At 37.9% G+C, this 20,287-nt stretch overlaps 1 protein-coding gene across 1 annotated transcript in view; it reads right to left on the bottom strand.

Annotated features, from left to right (window-relative positions):
* Positions 1-19,065, bottom strand: part of erbb3b (erb-b2 receptor tyrosine kinase 3b) — a 29,897-nt gene extending 10,832 nt beyond the window's left edge. Inside the window, exons 1-11 of the mRNA XM_063016078.1 lie at positions 18,712-19,065; positions 10,665-10,816; positions 9,307-9,487; positions 5,669-5,794; positions 5,497-5,559; positions 4,578-4,696; positions 3,053-3,194; positions 2,282-2,395; positions 1,711-1,834; positions 991-1,064; positions 124-214 (exon numbers count right to left, since the gene is read on the bottom strand). Coding sequence (XP_062872148.1) covers positions 124-214; positions 991-1,064; positions 1,711-1,834; positions 2,282-2,395; positions 3,053-3,194; positions 4,578-4,696; positions 5,497-5,559; positions 5,669-5,794; positions 9,307-9,487; positions 10,665-10,816; positions 18,712-18,778 — 1,253 coding nt within the window. The 5' untranslated portion in view covers positions 18,779-19,065. The remainder of the gene's footprint in view (positions 1-123; positions 215-990; positions 1,065-1,710; positions 1,835-2,281; positions 2,396-3,052; positions 3,195-4,577; positions 4,697-5,496; positions 5,560-5,668; positions 5,795-9,306; positions 9,488-10,664; positions 10,817-18,711) is intronic.
* Positions 19,066-20,287: the final 1,222 nt, after the last annotated feature.

Raw genomic sequence — 20,287 nt, 5'->3', positions numbered from 1 at the left:
ACATACAGAGGGATATGCAGACTACATATTAAAACAATGATATGTTAAATACGAAGCCAGATTTAAAATGAACAATGTAAGCATTGCACATGTACACAAGTACACACGGAAATCCACACTTACTGGTGGAGCGACCTTCCTCGTATAGTAGTGAGATTAGAGAAAATTGACAGATTTTTGAGATCCGAAGGCCAAGACTGAATATTCAAAATTCCTGTGACACACACACACACACACACACACACACACACACACACACACAGAAAACACCATTATTAGCATTATGTATGACAGAAGGTAACAGATGAACATGCTTTTACCAAACTTATTGAACAAACATTTTACACGCACATCAAAAAAAAAAAAACCCTCAAATTACCACATGTAAATGGCATTGTCCTGATGGTCTGATTGAATTTATCTATGTTTATGTTTCTACCTTACTACATTTTTATTTAGATGATCTTAATATAGGACTTTTATTTAATCTTCTAAATACAGTATGCATGAGAACCCATAAAAATGACATTAAGAATAACACAGCAGACAGGAAAAGAACTAATAAAGATGGCACCACCACTGTGATCTGAGTTCGAATCTCAGCTGCGCTATCTACCAGCTAGGTGGCCACACACGGGCACAATTGACTGTGCCCTTATGGGAAGGAAAGTGTTGAAAAATCATTACTGCAGTACAACTGTGGTCTCTGCTGTTTGGCCAAGGAGTCTGCCCCAGTCATGGATAATCAGGTGAGCTTAGCGTGCTGCTTGTTGGAAGGGGTGTGTGACATTCTTACTTCCTTATATTACCTAATTACCTATTGTTCTCGTAGAATAGGATATTGAGCAAGAACAGTGATGTAAGAATCACTTACCCAGCAAGCACAACCCTTATAAATAAATGATCAAATATGGAAATATCAAATAAACTTCAATCACAATATAGATTCTACTGTAGCTCTATGTACACCCAACAGTTTAGAATCATTACCTGTTATTTCTCTCACAGCGCTGAACACCTTGAGTTTCTCTGAGTCCAGGCGTGGGATGCCAAGAAAAGCATCCCTGCAAAACACGATGGGGTAAAAATAAAAAGTGTCACACTTTTACCCACCATTCATGACCATAGATCAAATATTAGTTTTCCAACTGCAGATGCTGTAGTTAAGAAAACCATACACATTACATTCCCTTATTTGGGAACTCTTTCCACAAGAGTTTGGAGTGTTTCTGTGAGCATGTCTGCCCATACAGTCGATAAAGCATTTGTGAGGTCAGACACTGATCTTGGATGAGAAGGTCTGGCTCACAATCACCACTTCTATTCATCCCGGAGTTCACTGGGGTTAAGGTTAAGGCTCAGTGCAGGTCACTTTGAGTTCCTCCACATCGAACTCATCAAACCATGACATTCTGCTGAAATTACTCAAAGAGTGGTATGTGGAACACCAGGATGAAGTCAAGCACCTAACCTGATGCCTCTGAACATCAGATGTATACATCTTTATACATTATACATATTCAGGATTTAGATGTAAACATTCAAAGAAGGATTTAATACATTCATTCATATGTCATATCAATATATTTTGATGAATTTACTTTGTCCATCCAATGCAAACTAAGTAAGCCACCACCATCTGAAGAATCAGCGGATTATACCTAAAAGAGTGCACACAGGAAAAAAACAACAAAGGACAGAGAGACTCACCCATGAATACCCATGACAAGAAAGTGGAGGCTGCCCTGGATTTTTGTACAGTTGATGAAACTGTCAATGTTGCTTGAATCTACGGTCTGTCTGTTACTTTTGCTAGGATCTGTACCCTCGCACACTGCAGAGCAAAAGAAAGATAGCTTAGTTACACATTTTTACATTTACACTTAGCAGATGCTATTCATCCAAAGTGACTTACAAATGTGACAGTATACCTACTAAGCAGTTTAGGGTTCAGGGCCTTGCTCAAGGACATTTCTGTGCTACTCGGGACAAACATTTACATTGACAATGTTTGACTGAATCAATCAGAACCATTTTACACGTCTGCAATTATATAATATAGAAGCTGCTGGAACACAGAGGTCTAGCTATATGTCTTGCTTCTTTGCAGACACAGGTAAAGAGTGGAAAAGCTACAACCAAGACCAGCATCAGGGCACAGTGGTCTCTAGATCAGACTGAAGGACCAAGACCATCCTCCAAGCTTCAACCGTGGGCTTTAGCATAACATATCTACAAAACTGTATGCAAAGCATGCTCTGGGTGGATAGGAATACCTCACCTTTTGGGCAGAGCCCATTGCATGGCTCACACTGCTTCATGCCATTCCTCTCAACTTCCATTTTATCAGGAGGGCAGCTACTCACACACGCACTGCCATCCACCAGAAAGTGAGCTGTGTGAGAGAGAGGGAAAGAAAGCTGACATAGCTGTTCAAAGTACAGTATAGTTATGTGTTAAAAATCATATCAAATAATTCCTAATTCAATGCCTGCAACACTTTCCAGAAAATTTGGGACAGGGGTAAGTCTAGAAAGTTTGTGGAATTATCAAAAACACTTGTTTTGAAACTTTCCAAAGGCAAACAGGTAAATTGATAACAGGTGACACTATCATGATTGGATATAAAAGGAGCATTAACAAAAGGTTTAGTCATTTATGATTAGGTTTATGATCACATGGTTTGAGTTTTACCACTTTCTAAAAAACTGTAAAAAATAATTTAACAGGTTATGAACAATGTTTCTCAATGCATAACTGCAAGGGATTTGTGAATTTTACCATCTACAGTTTATAACATTATTAAACAATTTACGTCATTCATACATTTAAAGAATCTCTGTGCTTAAAGGGTACAGCAGAAGACCTTTGAGCCCTTACATGACACTGCATCTAATCCTGCTTCTGTATAACCTCAAGAATATTTTAGAAAACCTATGTAAACAAGGTATTTACAAATGCAAGTTAAGATTCTACCACTTAAAGCAAACAGATTTCAGGACATGTAAAAAAAGTTATATTAAAGGTGAGGGTGACTACTTTCTGTACTCACTGGGGCATTTGTGCACACAGACTGAACCGTACTGGTACATGGCATTTGGATTGGGTTCCAGCTGGAAGGTTTGCTTGTTGTAGATGAGGGGCTGTGGACAGTGAGGCACACACGCTCCTGAATGGTTCACATGCCGACAAGCCTGCATCAAAACATGGGCATGGGGGTTTAAACAAATCCGCACTTAAAAGTTAAAAGGTTAAAAGTTTACATACACTTGTGAGAGACATGTGTGAATTGGTAGTGATTTCTGCAACTGTTCTTTTTACGTGACATACTTTTTTGTCATAAAGCTTCTTTTTTAAAATAAATTAATCACATTAATGACAATAATTACTTTTAAAAATGTAAGCCTATTGTGGGTTTCCTAAAACATGACTAAATCTGCAGGATTACACATAGACTATATAGACAAAAGTATTGGGACAACTGCTAACAGATGTAAAATGTATATAAAGGAAGTTATATGCCTCCAATTGTGCAGCAACAGCTTAGGGAAGGACCTTTCCTGTTTCAGCATGACTGTGTCCCTTTACACAAAGCAAGTTCTAATAGGCCATGCAGAAAAGCTTGGTTTAAAGAAACTCCAGTGGCCTGCACAGAACCCTGACCTCAGCCACACTGAACAGCTCTGGAATGAACTGAAACATCAGTTAAGGCTTTCTTGACAAACATCAGTGCCCAGCATTACAAATTCCCACAGACATACTTCAAAGTCTTATGAAAAGCTTTCTCTGAAGAGTAGCTCAAAAAGATCGCATAGTGATCACTCTATTTTAATGCTGTTTGTTTTTTTTTTTTTAAATGGGAGGCCCAACAAGATTGTGGTCAGGTGTCCAAATATTTTCAGCCATATAGTGTACATACAGCACATCTAATATATGTCTATATGTCTTTTATCTTTTTACTAGAGATAGACCTTTTCAGTGTCATGTTTGTGGCTTTGTATAATAAGTGCAGTCAATAGAAGCTACATTTATATGGACACAGAGAGGTCATCAGCACCAATAAAGAATAAAGAGGCCATGCCACAAACGTGCTTGTAAAAATCTCTATTCAGGTTTCTCAGATCTATACAAACCTTTTTACAGTTGCACAGTCATGCTTGTGGTTTAATTTAATGGGCGCAGTCACACTAGCCTTATATGGGCAACAGGAAGTTACTAGCTGTAGTCATAATTAATCTTTAATAAAAGGGATTAGAGGTTAGATGACGTTTTTTCGGATGTGTATGCGTGTCTGTGGTTTAAATACCAGTAACACACAGACACTAATTGGAATGTAACAGAGTAACTTGGTGATTACGTAAACTCAAAGCGAACAAGTGGGGCAGGTAAAGGTTTTGTGTTTCGAGTTAAATAACATGTTGTACATGTCAGCTCTTTTCTGGCTGAAAAAAAGGGTTAGCAACAGTAATTTTAAGTATCCATGACAACCAGGTGTAAGACTATTCCTACACCTTTTATGAGATGTTAAGATTGAGCAATTTATATATATAGCCCGAGAAGGTCGATATGAGACTTACAAAGCAGTCTGTTTCTTTAGGACCCGTACAGCCTCCTGCACACTCTGTGTTGCAACAGTGCTGAGGACTGGGACCAAAACACCGGCCATGACACTGTGGTGCACACACTGTCTTTGTCACTGAAACACATAGAGAAGAAATAGTCAGAAAACTAGTCCATAGCAAATTGTTTTATACCAAGATTACAACAGCCTACAGAAAGTTCTTTCTACTCCATTGCTGATGTTTAGGCTTTTCCACCAAAAAGTTGGTTCTTTGCTGGGCCAAATAGCTTGTTTTTAGGACCAGAATGCAACCAACCACTTACAATTTCACACAGTCTTTATCTACTCTAACTAATTTGTGAGAAAAAAACACAGACAATAACTAGAGGTGAGGATTGAACCATCATGTTGTGTGGCACCTACTTTACAGCTCTTCTTGAACATTTTCAAATGTAACCAATAAGAAATTAAATATCGCAACCACGAATCAATAGTTCAAGACAGCAACAGGTTTTTACTAACAAAAACTTAAAAGAAACAACACAACAAATTAAAATATGGACTTGTAACTTGGACATGCATCTCTCATCCTGTATGTGCTATCTCTTTATGCTGTGCATTGAAGCTAAATATAATATATAGTTAAATGTTTGTAAACACCCTTCCTACTTATTGAGTCTAGGTGGTTTAGACACACCTATTGCTCACAGGTATAAAATCAGATGTATAAAATAAATTACATGATTTTAACTTTGGTAAACAGTTTGTGCAAGATTCTTTCTTGTTCCAGTATGACTGTTAAAATGCAGCCTAGTTTTCAAACAATAGAGAATAAGAACTGACTCCTGCATTAGCACTGAATCAGTGTTAAAGCAGTGACTTTTAAGGTATTTTAATGTACAGCTCCAAATAAAAAAAACTGCCTCTCTACTTACAGATCTGACACTGGGTCTTATTAGGACCCCAGCAGTAACCCTTACAGTCAGGATTGCATGACACTGTAGGAAGAAAAAAAATCACATGATTGGCTGAACAGTCAATCGAGTAACAAACATACACTTAGAAGCTCAGCCAGCTCTATACAATGCCACTGTCATACACACCCACCTTTTTTTCCATTATCACTGATCTGGATAGTGGCATTGCTATCTCCCACAATGTCATGCCAGTTGATCCAAGGTGCGTAGCTCAGGTATATATTATTAACAATCTGCACTCCCCCCTGCAGGATCTCTATAATGTGTAAATACACACATTTGCAATTAGTTCTAAATACAGTTATTATAGGCCTTAATATCATATGAGTAAGTGATATTAATAAATAGTTTTATGATTATTATTATTTATTAAAATCAAGGTTGGCTACAACAGGAATTTTAGCCTAAATATTGGAAGAAATTTTAATAAATGTAGTATGTAAAATAACGATGATTTTTTGCATTTTCTTCCCCTTTTCTCACGACTTTTAGCTCGTCCAATTGCCCGACACATGGGCATGCAGCCGTATGCATTTTGTCACCTACACTAGACGAGATCAGCTGCGAATCAGCACTGTGTACAGAGAGACACACCCAGATCCACACTCTTTTCCCCACCACTGTGCAGGCGCCATCAACCAGCCAGCAGAGGTCGTAGTTGCATCAGTCATGAGAGAGTCCCTATCCGGCTTAATGCCCCACGCCTATAAGAACAACCGGCCAATCGTTGTTCATGTGGCTCGAATACATGTATTCGAGATCCCAGCTCTGGTGTGCCAGCGTGTGTTTTTACCGCTGCGCCATCTGAGCGGCCTTATGCTTTTTAACTTAACTGATGACTTAAAACCTTATTACTAGAGATGGGACGATCGATCGGCTACGAATCGGTATCAGCCGATTTTTTATCAAAATATGCTATCGGCGATCGGCGATATTTCCTAAAAGTAGCCGATCCGATCGTGTGATATATAAAGACCAAGTTAAGTTAACAGCTCAGTGGATTGATCCAGACTTTGAGCTACGAAGCGCCAACCATCGCATCACCATTCATCAACAATCGTACAGAAACCATCGTGAAAGCTCTTACGATGTAATTTTGCTGATTGTAATAATTACTTTAAAAAGATAATTCAACCCGGTCACATCTGAGTCGATTCTATCAGCACGTTATATAAACTCCTGGTTAACTTTGGTAAATCGTAAGCGGTTCTTACTTGTGATGTAGATGAGAACAGAAGACGTTACAGAGCCAATCCGAGGCAAAAGTTTATTCATTACCAAATTCGTTAGTTCAGGATCATCTGCTGAACTTTTAGAAAACTTTTAGCTCCTTAGACGGAACGAGTCTGACTCGGTTACAGATCTGTGGTAATAGCAGTTTAATTAAGCTTTTTAATGAAGCTTTTTAATGTAAGAGAGTCACACAAAATGTTCTGTAGTAGCTGGTGTTTATTTAAAACCACGACATTTAATTAATAACAGTAAACACGGAGAGATAACTGAGAAGAGAAACTTACGCTTCACGTAAAAACGAATCAACTCATGAATCAATGAATCACTTATAGCGATACTGTGAACAAAGCGTCTCTTCTAAAGGCACAAACACACACACGCGCGCGCTGCTCCGGTTTATCTTTACTGTGAGGCTCTTTTTAAGTTTATTTACTGCTAAGCCCCCCCCGATCGGAATCGGCTATCGGCCGATGTTCCTGAAAGGAGATCGGAGATCGGAATCGGTGCCAAAAACCCCGATCGGTCCATCTCTACTTATTACATTACTTGTTAATAGTAAGTAGCTATTGTACATCCAATGCACCATTTACTAGAAACAAACACTTCACTGGTTTGGCAGTGTATCAGTTTATCTTTAGTTAAAGCTTCATTCTAATCAGGATTCTGAGCCCACTTAAAAGCCAGTACTTAACCTCTGGTCACTTAGCATTAGTACTGAATATTTTTTATTTATATGCAAACTAAAATTGCTTAATTTCTTTTAACTATCTGGTTTATTCAGGTTAGGGTAGCGGTGGGTCCAATGCCACTTAGAAACACTGGATGCAAAGTAATACACCTTACAGGAAGTCAGGCCAACACATAATCACTCTTAATTCCCTCATCACTTATGACCAGGGCCCATTTTTAGTAGCCACCTTCTAGATGTATTTGAGAGGTGGAAGGAAACCAGAGTACCTGAAGGAAACCCACGCAGACACAAAAAAACACTACAAACACACTACAAACTACACAGTTAACTATCAACAAATCCTATGTTATGTGACAGTGTTTGGGTTTAAAAACCTTTTTTTTTACACTCAGACAAAGAAATACAGAAAGGACAGAAATATGAATTGAGATGTATATTGTGATAAAGTACTGTAAGATTACTAGAAGCACTAAATAAACTACTATGTGTAACAGAGCAGAACCAGTTATGATTCACAGTGAGTTTTTAGTGAGAGAAAACAAAAAGAGAACCCTTTAAGGTGGCTGGAGTCCAAAACCACAAAAAAACTTAAAATTGTAGGTCGATGGGTTTTGTTTTACTACGCACAACTAACAGCGGCCCTGACTAGCCTAAACACGCAACACCTTTACTGCCAGTAAGCGCTAAGAGTGCTGTGAAAATGGTGTGTTTCAAAACACACAGACACTAATTCACATGCACACACACACACACCCAGGACATCAATGCAGTTTGCTATGCTAACATGTTAGATTCCAGAGTCCTCCCACGGCCCCACATGCCTTATCTATTTGTCCACTATCATGAGATGCTAAGACATGACATGTGAATGCTAAGCATTTTTTACTACAGTATCAACCTGTATTAGACTAAAGGTGATATGACTGTACATGACATGCGCTTATTCGTTCATTTACAAGGTACAACAACTTTGTAATAACACAAACTTATTAGCTACACATTTTACTGATACTTTGTACATATTAAATTACAGACAGAGCTCACCTGACACTATGCCTACCAGTTTCTATGCACAAATTTAGCCAACTTCAGTGGTAATGTACTATCATAGGGGGAGGCACAGTGGCTCAGTGGGTAGCACTGTTGCCTCACAGCAAGAAGGTCCTGGGATCGATTCCCAAAGTGTGTAAATCATCCTAATAAATAAATAAATACTACCATAGGACCACCCCATGCTTCATGGCTTGTCCTTGCTCAGACCACTGTCAGTGGGTACTCACCGTGGCTGCCTGTGGGCACCCCTTGATGTTGTAAAAATACTTTAATCCAGTCATTTAGCCATAAAAAATTAGCTTATTAAAGTCACTCAGGTCTTTATGCTGATCATATATGCATTCAGCATGGGAAATATGAGGAACTAACATCAGCCTGACATTTATTATATCTCTGACTGTGGCATTCACATTTGTCACATTGTTTTGAAACAGACATTGCCATGTACATTTTGGGGGTGGTCTTAATGTTTTGGCTGTAAATTAACAGGCTGTTTTTCATGAAATAGAATAAAAACAAAAATCTGTTATTTGTTAATTATCTTTAAAATTATCTGACTTAATGACTTAATTTTCTGGCAGACCACCAACTCCAATGTATTGTGTAACCAGTCCTTTTTAAAAATAGTTCTAGATCTTTTTATTTTGAGTAACATCTTTGATATGTAAGTAAATACTCTTTTAGTGGACTGACAAAATGGGTAGTGTGAGACCCCTTCATCAGAAATTCATCATGTAGTGTGCTCTGTTTAACTATTTTTAAATGAGAGTGTAGTGTGTATTAGGTTTAACCTGTAAGATGAGTTAGACCCAAATCCACCAAGCCATTCTCATCCTCATGGTTAAGGAAAACAGACAAAGCCCATTCCTTCTCGTACAACGTGCTGCCACGGATTACTCGCAGCTGCTCCAGAGGTAGCCTGCTGAACTGGTTCGTGGCAATGAGGACGTAACCAGTAACTTCTCGAACACTCTGCAGGCAAAGGAGAGGCAATAAGGAAAGTATGATGAGGGCCATTGGAATGTACCAGCAATTAACTGTACTAACTATTAAAGATCCTATAAAACATTAAACCAAAGGACGGGGCGAGTTACCATTCTTCTAAAGTAGTTACTATTCATACAGGTACCATTTTATTTCATTTTTATCAATTGCTTTATCCTGCTCAGGGTCGTGGCAGGTCAGGTTCCACTGGGAAACACCCTGGACAGGGTGTCAATCCACATAAACACATGGATTGTAAACAGAAAACTGTGACGGTCAAAAAAAGCAGAGCTAAATATTTCATGCATTAGCATTATAAGCAATGACTAAGCTAATCTCATAAATATCGCTGTACATTTAGTAAGATGCCAAGAGCTGGATTATTATATGAGCTAAGCACTCACAGAAGCTGTTTGACAGGGAATAAAAGCTGTTCAATTAAATAACAAGTACAAATGAATCATCCCCTGTTAAAATTATGAGATGTCTGGTAAACTAATTTACAATCCAATTTATTATAATGTAATTATATACAGTTTTTGAGATTGGTAGAACATTTAAGGTTTAACAGTTTATCCACGTGAGCTAAGGATGTCAAATAAGTATTTATTATGGTTATAAATGGCATTTAAAGTCATTTTCAATTGTTTGCGGTAAACATTTGAATTAAGAAATGAGCTACAGATATCACACACACATCAGCACCATGGAGAGAGAGCCCAGTTTATCCAACTCCCCTGGTGTCATGCCAAACTCTGCCCCCTGCCACCAAATGCATTCCCGGTCTGAACACACTGATTTGATTGATGTTGAACGAGAAAAATATTAATATCATAAACAGTAAATCAGTTAAGTATCAGTATAGTTCTAGACTATGCACCACCTGGGTTCCTGTGTTCATTGTCATAATTGTATTTACATTGCATACAATATTAGAGTTTACAGTGATATTTTATTATAACATGCATTGCTTAATTGTCATTGGTTTGCATTGCTTTAATTCTTTTTTTATTGAGGGTCCTTCCAGGTCATAATCCAGGCCTGGTAATCACAACTACAATAAAGCTGATCAGCTCTAATCTTTACAATAAAAGGAAGTAAGATTTTAATCATGACTAGTGACACATCTGGCAATAAGGAAGAATAAGATATCAAACTGTCTTACTCTTAGGAAAGAGAAGTCAAAGTCTCGCTCCATCTGAGTAATTTCCAAGTTACCCATGATGATTTCACAGCCATTGAAACGCTCCTTCAGGTTGGCGTAGTGCTGCGCTGGGCTGTCTGTGAAACTTAACCCATTCTTGGTTCCTAAACAAACTGGCAAGAGAAAGAAAAGAAGTTTTACTGCAACTGTTATACAAGCTCCTGAAACAAAGCTGCATTGTTATGGAGTAATCTGCAGTCTATTACTACAACATATAAAACATCTATTTCGGCATTCCAGGTGAAATGGCCTTTGTTACCCTAACTGTCACCTGCAAATGGAATTTCTGGTTTTACCAGCTTTATCAATCAATTTAATCTTTTGAAATTAGTATGGTGGCCATAAATTACACCAAAAAAAAATGGGTGAGAGAATTCTGATGCAGCAAAGACAGCTAAAGTCTAGCCGACATGAGTTGTTTTTCTTCATTCCTGTAGATTTTAAAGATACTGGAACAAACAGACACTCAAGGAAGCACAAGCTGGTTGAGTCTTCACAAAATCACATTAATATAATTTTAGAGGACACATACAGCACCAGTGGCACCAGTACTTGGAAAAGCAGTGCTATAATGTAGGTTGGCAATGTGATAAATCCTACTTACAACAAACACATTTCAATTCTGGGATCATCCTCAAGTCATTACCTGTCATACATTAAAAGGTTTAACCAGAACTATACTTAAATGCACTGTTATCAAGGTAACAATGCAAGAGGTGATCCACAATGCATAATTATATTTTCTGACAACCCTTTCACAGCATTATATGTAGGCAAAGGTATGAACTTGTGTCTGTACAATCACTACATATAACATCAAAAGCTTTTCTGTTAGACAAGATTGTGGTGGGCACAAGTACAGGGCAGGTTATAAATAACATGCATGCATGTACACCCTCAGACACAAGTTTGGTGGTAAAGTGAAGGCAAGGGCAAAGGTCGTGTGATCACCACAGGCTGGTGTTTGGTAGTACAAGGACTTGCAATGTCTTCACAGCTAAAAAGGGAGTTTCAAAAAGAGCATCAATGAGCCATGGAAGCACTGCAGGGTCACTGGCTTGAGGCAGAAAGTGGAGCTAATTGACCATTCACAAAGCTGAGAACTAGCACCCATTTACCAGCTACTTTCTCTGTCTTCTCTCATAGCCATAATTCTTGGATGCCACAGTGCGTTGGTATCTGAGACAAGCTTTGGTAATGATGTTCTGCATGCTTAAGACTCGGTGTAGCATAAAGTATCAATATTCAAAATTCTGAGAAACGACTCAGGTGACTCATTTTTCTCAGGTAAATAAAGAGCTAATGTGTCATCCTGTGTTAGCCATACATTATTGTGGTATAAAAATATTAGCAAAAATGACACAGGTTGCATTTCAGCCCACCTTGAAAAGTAAAACCACTCTATTTATTCTGGTTTGTGTGTCAGATTGTCAGAACTCCATACTCGGCATATGCGTGGCTTACATGTACTCTTTAAACGACCCCATTGATCACCAAGAAGGGCTCTCACATTTCACAACTTATCACAGAACTGTACAGGCAAACCCTTTACGATAGGTCATTCTGCAAAACCAAAATACTGTCTGGATTTTTTTTAAGACATGGCACTTCCCAGTTTTAAGCTCTTTTAATGCATAAGCTTGAACTCCTTGCATTAGATATTGTCTAGAAGGCAGAAGGTTGCTTCAACGATAACATTGCTCTCACAGATGGGCAAGTCACCCATGCCATGGTCACTACTATACTCTTATACCATGACAAACCTTGGCTTTGTAAACAGATTTTACTCTGTTAACAGTTTGGATTTTTTTTTCTTGTCCTAAAGTGCAGAGACAAATTAGATTTGTGGATACAGTGACCAACTGCAAGAACCATGTTGGTTTTTGTTTATGGTCATTTAAAAAACATTTTTGGTGTTATTGTTCACACACAGATATTTATCTTTTGGTTTTCCTTAATCTTTTGATAATATAATGCACTGTAGAGGGTAAACCAACGCACCACAATATGTTGTTTTTAAACTGTTACTGATGATCTGCTATTGTATTCTTCGAGACAGTGGACATCCTCGCTTATTCAAGAATGAGTTGTTTCTGAAAATAGAGGTCAAACTGGATTTAAAAATGTCAATTTCACCTTTTTCAGCATTTTACATAATGTCTTTGAAATCAAGCTTTGTTCTTTTGTAGTTTTCATGTTCATTGACTGAAATGACCCTGCTGCAGAAAATAACACAAGAGGGTAGTGAGTAGCTGAGGGGAGAAGAATTTGAAAGACTAAATTTGAAAGCCTCAGAGCGAGAGACAGGCCTTCTTAAAAACAAAGCTCAGGATTGTCACATAGCTATAAATGTGCACTCTGTTAATGTGTACTGCTAACGCTATGTGTGTGTGAACGCATGTGCATGTGTCTGTCTATGTTAGCAGGGCTGAGATCATAGCAGCACACAATAGGGCAAGTGTGAGTGCAGAGGTCTATCAACAGAGGGAGGAGGGCTGGGCGACAGGAAGAGATAGGGACACTATCTATCCGAGAGTAACCACTCTCTCCCTGCTCCCACTTCTTATAGTCAACACTACAGCCTTTCTTCCTATTCTCACCCAGAACAGCGCAGGCCAATTTATGTTTTACTGCACAACTTACCCAGCCTTGAAGGCTGCAATGCCTATAATTTAACAGGTCATGAATCACTCTGTGGGGGTGCTATTATTGGAACGAGGCCGACTCAGTAATACAGTTTGAACATTAGGCATTTAAGGCAACCTTTTTGTCTCATGACAAGATAATCAGTAGTCTTGCTTCAGCACGCTCTGCTGTACTCTAAGTGAACAAGAGGAAATTACACCTAAGTGAAGTCATGCACACTTTTTAGAAATAATAGAGCTAATTTCATAAACAAACCTCTCATTTAAAACCTCAACATAAATAATCGAGCAGAGAAGAACATGTGCTTGGTTAGTTCTGTCTTGAACTGCACTAATTTTAGGAAATCCATGTATGCACAGAGCTTTGATTTGAGTGCTCCCTCACAAAACAGCATGCCTTTCTCAGTCATATTCAACTGAGCGTTCAGCTGAGGGTTCAACAAACCCATTTTTTACACATTCTCATCAGTTGGGCTGAGACTGTTCATTCTTAGTGGGAGGAAACCAGAGTGATCGGAAGCAAGGAACAACTCAGGATCTCAGAATTCATGTTGCTATGCAGCACCCATTCTACCGGCTGGACCACTCTATTACCCTTAAAGCTTAATAGAATTATGCAACTCTCTAAAATAAATCTCTACTGTAAATAACTGGCAATATTCTCCAACAACAGATAGGTGGTGTTTTGGTATCCTTTCCCACTGTGAATAATAATCTGGAAACTGAAAAAAACCTATTCTGATTACTGCTAAACATTTGAAGACATTGTTTTATAAACCTTATGGACTGTTATATGGAAATTAGATCCTTTTGGAAAACATAGGTCACATCACATCTGACGTAAAGCTACATCAGCATTCAGCAATAAAAAAATCATACCAGCAAAGTATTATGGTGGTGGTGGTGTAATGGGATGGAAAAGCATTGCTGCTTGAATTGTGAACCATGAATCTTGCTCTCTACCAAAAAACACGAATACGAATAATGACTGTCTGTCATTAGTTGTGATCTAAAGCTCAAGTGCAAACGACTTCTGTATCAAGACTATAATCTGTAGCACCAGCTCCATCTTGAAATGGCTTAAAAGAATAAAAACATTATGGTTCTGAAGTCCTGGGTTGAACCCTATTGAGATTATGTGTGGTTAAATAGGCACCCTAAAACATTTCCAGTATACCTAAATCAAAGCCATTTTGCAACAGACTGGGCCAAAATTTCTCCACAGTGATATGGTTCCAGTTGTTGCTACTAAAGGTGGTACAACCTCTCGTTACCCTCTCGCATGAATGATACTGGTGTTGCATAACCTTTTCCTCTGAAAAATACAATTATCATTTTAAATCTGTGTTTTGTGTTTCAACATGTTCTATTTGTCTTGTATTACATCTTGTACGTCAATGAGGCCATTTAGTGTGACAAATATGCAAAAACGATCTGATGATCTGAAGGAGGCAGATAATGTCACCTCAGCGTACCACAAAACAGAACTGTACTCAAAATCACTGTTACTGGAAATGCACAGTCTTTTTTTTATTTGAGTCTGGAGTTGGTCTTGGGAGTGGAGACAAACTACAATGACAATGTAATCACTCCCTGAATGTAAACAAGTGCAGGGTGCTTGGGCTTCTATATCTCACTGTATCAGCATCTGACATCATCCATAAACTTCTGATATTACAGCAGTGACTTAAGTCTATAAAGGTTTCCAGACAGTTGAAAAAGTATATAAGTAGTCAAAAAATAAATCAGTGCACCTGAACTTGTGCAGTAAAATATATTGTGGTATTTGAAACAGCAAACCCCCTTCTTTTCTACCTACATATTTTTTTCTAACAGGGTTTTAGCAGATTTGTATTCTTGTAAGGCAAGGCAAGGCAAGGCAAGTTTATTTGTATACACAGTGGCAATTCAAAGTGCTTTACATAAGGAAAAAATTATTTTATTAAAAGCATTAAAACATTCCTGAGATCTAAAACCTCAGAAAGACTTCTTGCAAACATTTAGTTACAAATAAGACCATGAAATTCAAACAAGAGAGATAAAAAAATATATATATATCAGAGGGTGTCACGTCTGTGTTTCATTTGTTGTTGTGAAGAAATGAACAATCCACACTGGACACATTGTAGTAATGGCAGAATTTACATGCAACATGAGTGCACCTACCTGCCTGCTTATGTTATTTACAATAAATGCATAATATAAACACAGAGCTTAAAAGATAACATATTTGAGGATGCTTATTGCTTTTTTCAGGTAAATACTGTATCTAGTGATTCTGAATGACGATTGGGTTTGTGGACCCTTAACCATCTGTACCATGTCAGAAACCCAAGGCTTAATTTAGTTTAAAGAAACTAAGGTATATATTCAGCTAGTTATAATTCTAATTGATTTAAAAGTTCTTTAGATGGCTGTATGTTCAAAGAAAAAACTGTCATGCCTTGTCAGGCCATGAACACCAAGCTAGAAAAATGAGCTGTGAACCACAAGCAGGCAACATAGCTAATTCTAGTGAGCCTACATTCAGGACAAGCCTGTGGACCTTCCTGGGCCACAGAGAATGATACATGTTCTATCGATATATAAAATATCATCAATGTCATTATTATTGCATTTATGTTTATGTTTACCAAAGAGCATTATTCCTGAAATTAGAACCAAGACAATGCACTTGGATGGCGTAGCGGTCTGTTACACTAGCCCACTGGCTAACATGTCTACACAGACATGATTGGGTATGTCTGGGGGCAAAGCCCTGCAATGGATTGGCAGCCTGTCCAGGGTATTCCCCAGCCCTGTCGCAACCCTAACCAGGATAAAGCAACTAATGAAAATGAAACAAAACAAAAACCTAGAACAGACTTTACCTTTTTTGTTTCAAAAATGTGAGGGGCTTTATAAAATTCTAACTGTTGGGAAATGAATATCCCTGCACCTCTCCTTATCACAAAAAACAACATGTCTGGTGAACTTTAGCGCCATAAATGTGAGCATGACAACTAATTAAAGCATTGTTTTATGATGGGCCAATATACTTCCAACCTCAACCTCAACCAACCTAATGCCATGCTGCAACCACCAGCAAAATAAGTGACATATTAGAACAATCGAAAATGCTGATTACAGTTCATTAATGCTCACTACAATTTTTTAAGAGGCAAAGTTCTCTAAGAAAAAAAAGTTTTGTGTGCAAAGGGTTAGGAACAATTAGGGAGAGGCCTGGTTAATCATTCCGAGCCTGTCAATATATCCAGTTCAGGTGACTCACTCGTGGGCGGGCTGCTCACACTGTTTGTGCTGTTGACACAAATTAAGACACTTCAAACAATGCGAGATAATGCTGGTTTGGACTGAAACTGATTACTGGGAAGTTCCTTTCTGTAACTTGAGTCATTTACAAATGTTCTAGAGTCTGTTCAGTACTCAGGTACTCAGTAAAACTAAATTTTACATTGCAATTTTTAAAAGAACCATCAAACAGGTCTTTGAAACCATTAAAACTATCTATAAAGAAATTATGTTTTGAAGCCTTGGAGAGTTACCTCAGGTCATTATTATTTGGACATAATATGTGGTATTTGGATTGTATCACCATTATTACTTGTAATTAAGCCCTTAGTTTATCAAATGCGGAGTCACAGTCCAAATAAAACAATGTTGAATTTATAGTTAACATTAAGATGCAGCTGACATGTTGGCTGGTCAATGAGCAGGTCAGCTAAGTACTAATAATAAGTGTGTGATGTTTCTCCTTAGCTGAAATGTCACCATCAGTGATGTTTCTAGTACATAATTTGTCTGTTTTTAACTAACTGTTTGTTTTAAACTAACCAATGTGACTTGATTAGGAATAAACATTAAATGACCAAATGTCTGTGGGCACCTGCGCTTGTTGGCATTAATGAGGAGCAGAGGCATTAAGGAGTTTAAACCCCATACAAACACCCATCCAACAACCTACCTCCTATTATGGCTATAACAGCCACCACTTCTTTGATTTCCATACGATTCTAAAGTGTGTCTTCATTACTAAATCTATATAAGCCTAAATTAACCAGACTTTACAGTTCAGCACCTGAGTCCCACAACGTGATGCTTTGTATTTGCTTTATTATCCAACCTGACTTGTTTAATGATTATACTTCCAGAGGCTGCCTGTTTCTGGCTACTGATCTTTAAAAGGAAATAAAAAGCCACAATTCTCAAGAGTTTACTGAAGGCAGGTATGCTTTAAACGTTCCACACATTCTCTGGATCATGAGTCAGGGTTAAGATCTAAAAAGAACACAGTTTCAGGTAAAACAGGAAAAGAACATGTAAGGTCAATGAACAGACTGGTGATCACTCAGTGTGACCTGCTTGTGTGCTTTGATGTTTAGATCTGGTCTCCAGTTTTGGAAATAGTCTTGGAAAGAAGTTAAAACTGCAATCAGAAATGTATTATTTCTTTTTAAAGGGACCCAAACATGTCAGCTTATGCGTAGAGTTCAACAGTTGCCAATGGCATCATCATCTTTGGTACCTTCTGAAGTGATTCCTAGGGTTTACATCTACATTCAACAATGGTTACATTACATTATTCTACATGTTATATCTTATCATATTGTGTACATAATTATGTACAAGCATATTTAACATTAGGAAAAAAGTGTGAAACATAAAGGTTCTGCTGTGTTTATTTGAATGGAACAAGTCAATGAGGGAGCATTTTTTTTCAAGTAAATATGGATTTATGAATATTTTGATACATCAAAGGAGACTTACATAAAACCGGGTTCCTTAAAAATTATTTAGATGGACAAATGTTATACTGGCTTTTGCTGCTGCTTTATTGGATTACTAAAGATGGAAAACCCCATATGGGACAGCAAATGATTTCATATGGTGCTTTCATATACTTTATTATGGTTTTTCAGTTACAAACAGTTTTATCTAGAACATCAAACCAACCAACAATCCTTGCATGGAACAGTTCTAAATGCTTACACTAGAGATTTTTTAAGTAAATGGTTGTATATATAACAATTTGCCATTAAAATAACCTATGAGGAACAATTTAATGGAACCTATTTAGAGTGATTCACATTTAGGGAAATTAGGGTACATTTTTCAAAATTCCCTAAAGTGTTATGTATACAAAAAGAGTTATGGAAGCCACAGTATGTGTTCTAATAAGAAACCCTCTTTTTTCTAAAACTGTGACCTAAACTACTCAAACCAAGGGACACACTAACACATGATAAATAATTAAAGGTTTTTGGATAAATACATGTTCAAGCAGCACACACTGCCTACAAATGAGTGGGGAATTAAGTTGGTACAGCAGTAATTAACTGAACCATGGCTACCACCTTACATACCTTCTTGAGTTTGGGCAGCAGCTGCTTGTAGATGGAGGAGCAGAACCGCGAGCACCTGCAGTCGCATCTCGTGCTGAAGCGGCTCTCACGAGCGCCCTGTCGCTACTGACCTTTCTTCAGTCCAGGTGCTTCACGCGCTTCTTCTCGAGCGGGCCGATTAAGGTATTCAAACAATTCCAGATTCTAAATCCAGTTCCAAATCCAACTCTGACAGAAATAGGGCTACAAAGAATATCCTCAGGTCTGTATTCAGTTTGTCTTTGACGGTTTTGTTCCAAATCACAAGTGACACAAGTTTTCACGCGGCGTTTTAATCCTAGTTAAAATCAACGCACGCGCCTGTCCTTCCTTCGCCGTCGTGTTTTTCAGAGAACGTCTGGCGGCCCACGCTGACTAGAAAACATAGAACTAGTCATCATGTCCCGCTGAAAATAAGTAAACAGCGCAAATACTGTCAAGAGTTGAAGTATTTAGGAGAAAAGAGAGAAGGAAAGACTCAAAAGGGCGAGTGTGACACTCCGTAACCACTCCCTGAATGTCAAACAGTGAGGAGCGCTCGAGCTTCTATACTCCAGTGTGTATACCAATCAGCGCGCGCTTCAGGCGCGTGAGAAAGCAGCGCGCGCTTGGCTCATCTGTGATTAGATGCTCAACTGCCACATTAAACATTTGACTTATGTAGTTTTTTCAGTTTCACATCAGTTTAGAAATAACTGCACAACCCTAAATCAGAAAAAGTTGGGATGGTATGGAAAATGCAAATAAAATAAAAATGCAGTGTTCCTTACATTTACTTTAACTTTTATTTGACTGCAGACAGTTTGAATGAAGTTCATATCATGTGTAATTATACCTCCATTCCTGCATTTCCGGCCAGCAACACATTCCAAAAGAGTTGGGACGGGGCAATTTAGATTAGATTAGATTAGATTAGATTAGATTACATGTACAAGTACAAGGCAACGAAATGCAGTTTAGCATCTAACCAGAAGTGCAATAAGCAGCAAGTGCAGGATAAACTGTATCTATGATATACATTATTTACAGGATATGGGCAGTGGTATGAACAAGATATACAGGTGAATATATTATTGAATGTACTATAAACAAAATATATAGCTAAATTCATAATATACAGATTAAGGTGCAGATTAAGATTAAGGTGCTATTCAGATTAAAGTGATACAGATTAAGGTGCTATGAACATAATAGAGGAATGCATATGTAAAACATAGTAAACAGATGTATACGGTGTAGATGGAAATTATGAACAAATGAGATATGTACAAATGAGGTATGTACCAATGATATATTATACTAAGCAGAATGTGGGGGGGTTGACAGGGGACAGGGTTAATTTAGGGCTAGTAATGAGGTGAAAAAATGAATTAATGATGTGATTCCAAACAGGTGATGTGAACAGATGATTGTAATCATGGTTTGGTACAAAAGCAGCATCCAGGAAAGGCTGAGTCTTTGATGAGCAAAGATGATCAGGGATCTCCAGTTTGTCAACAAATGCGTGAGAAAATTATTAAAATGTTTAAAAACCTCAAAGAAAGATTGGAAGGGATTT

This window comes from Trichomycterus rosablanca, chromosome 19 (assembly GCF_030014385.1).
Source record: "Trichomycterus rosablanca isolate fTriRos1 chromosome 19, fTriRos1.hap1, whole genome shotgun sequence".
NCBI lineage: Eukaryota > Metazoa > Chordata > Actinopteri > Siluriformes > Trichomycteridae > Trichomycterus > Trichomycterus rosablanca.
Note: the sequence above shows the minus strand (reverse complement) of the source record. Positions and strands in the feature narration are given on the sequence as shown.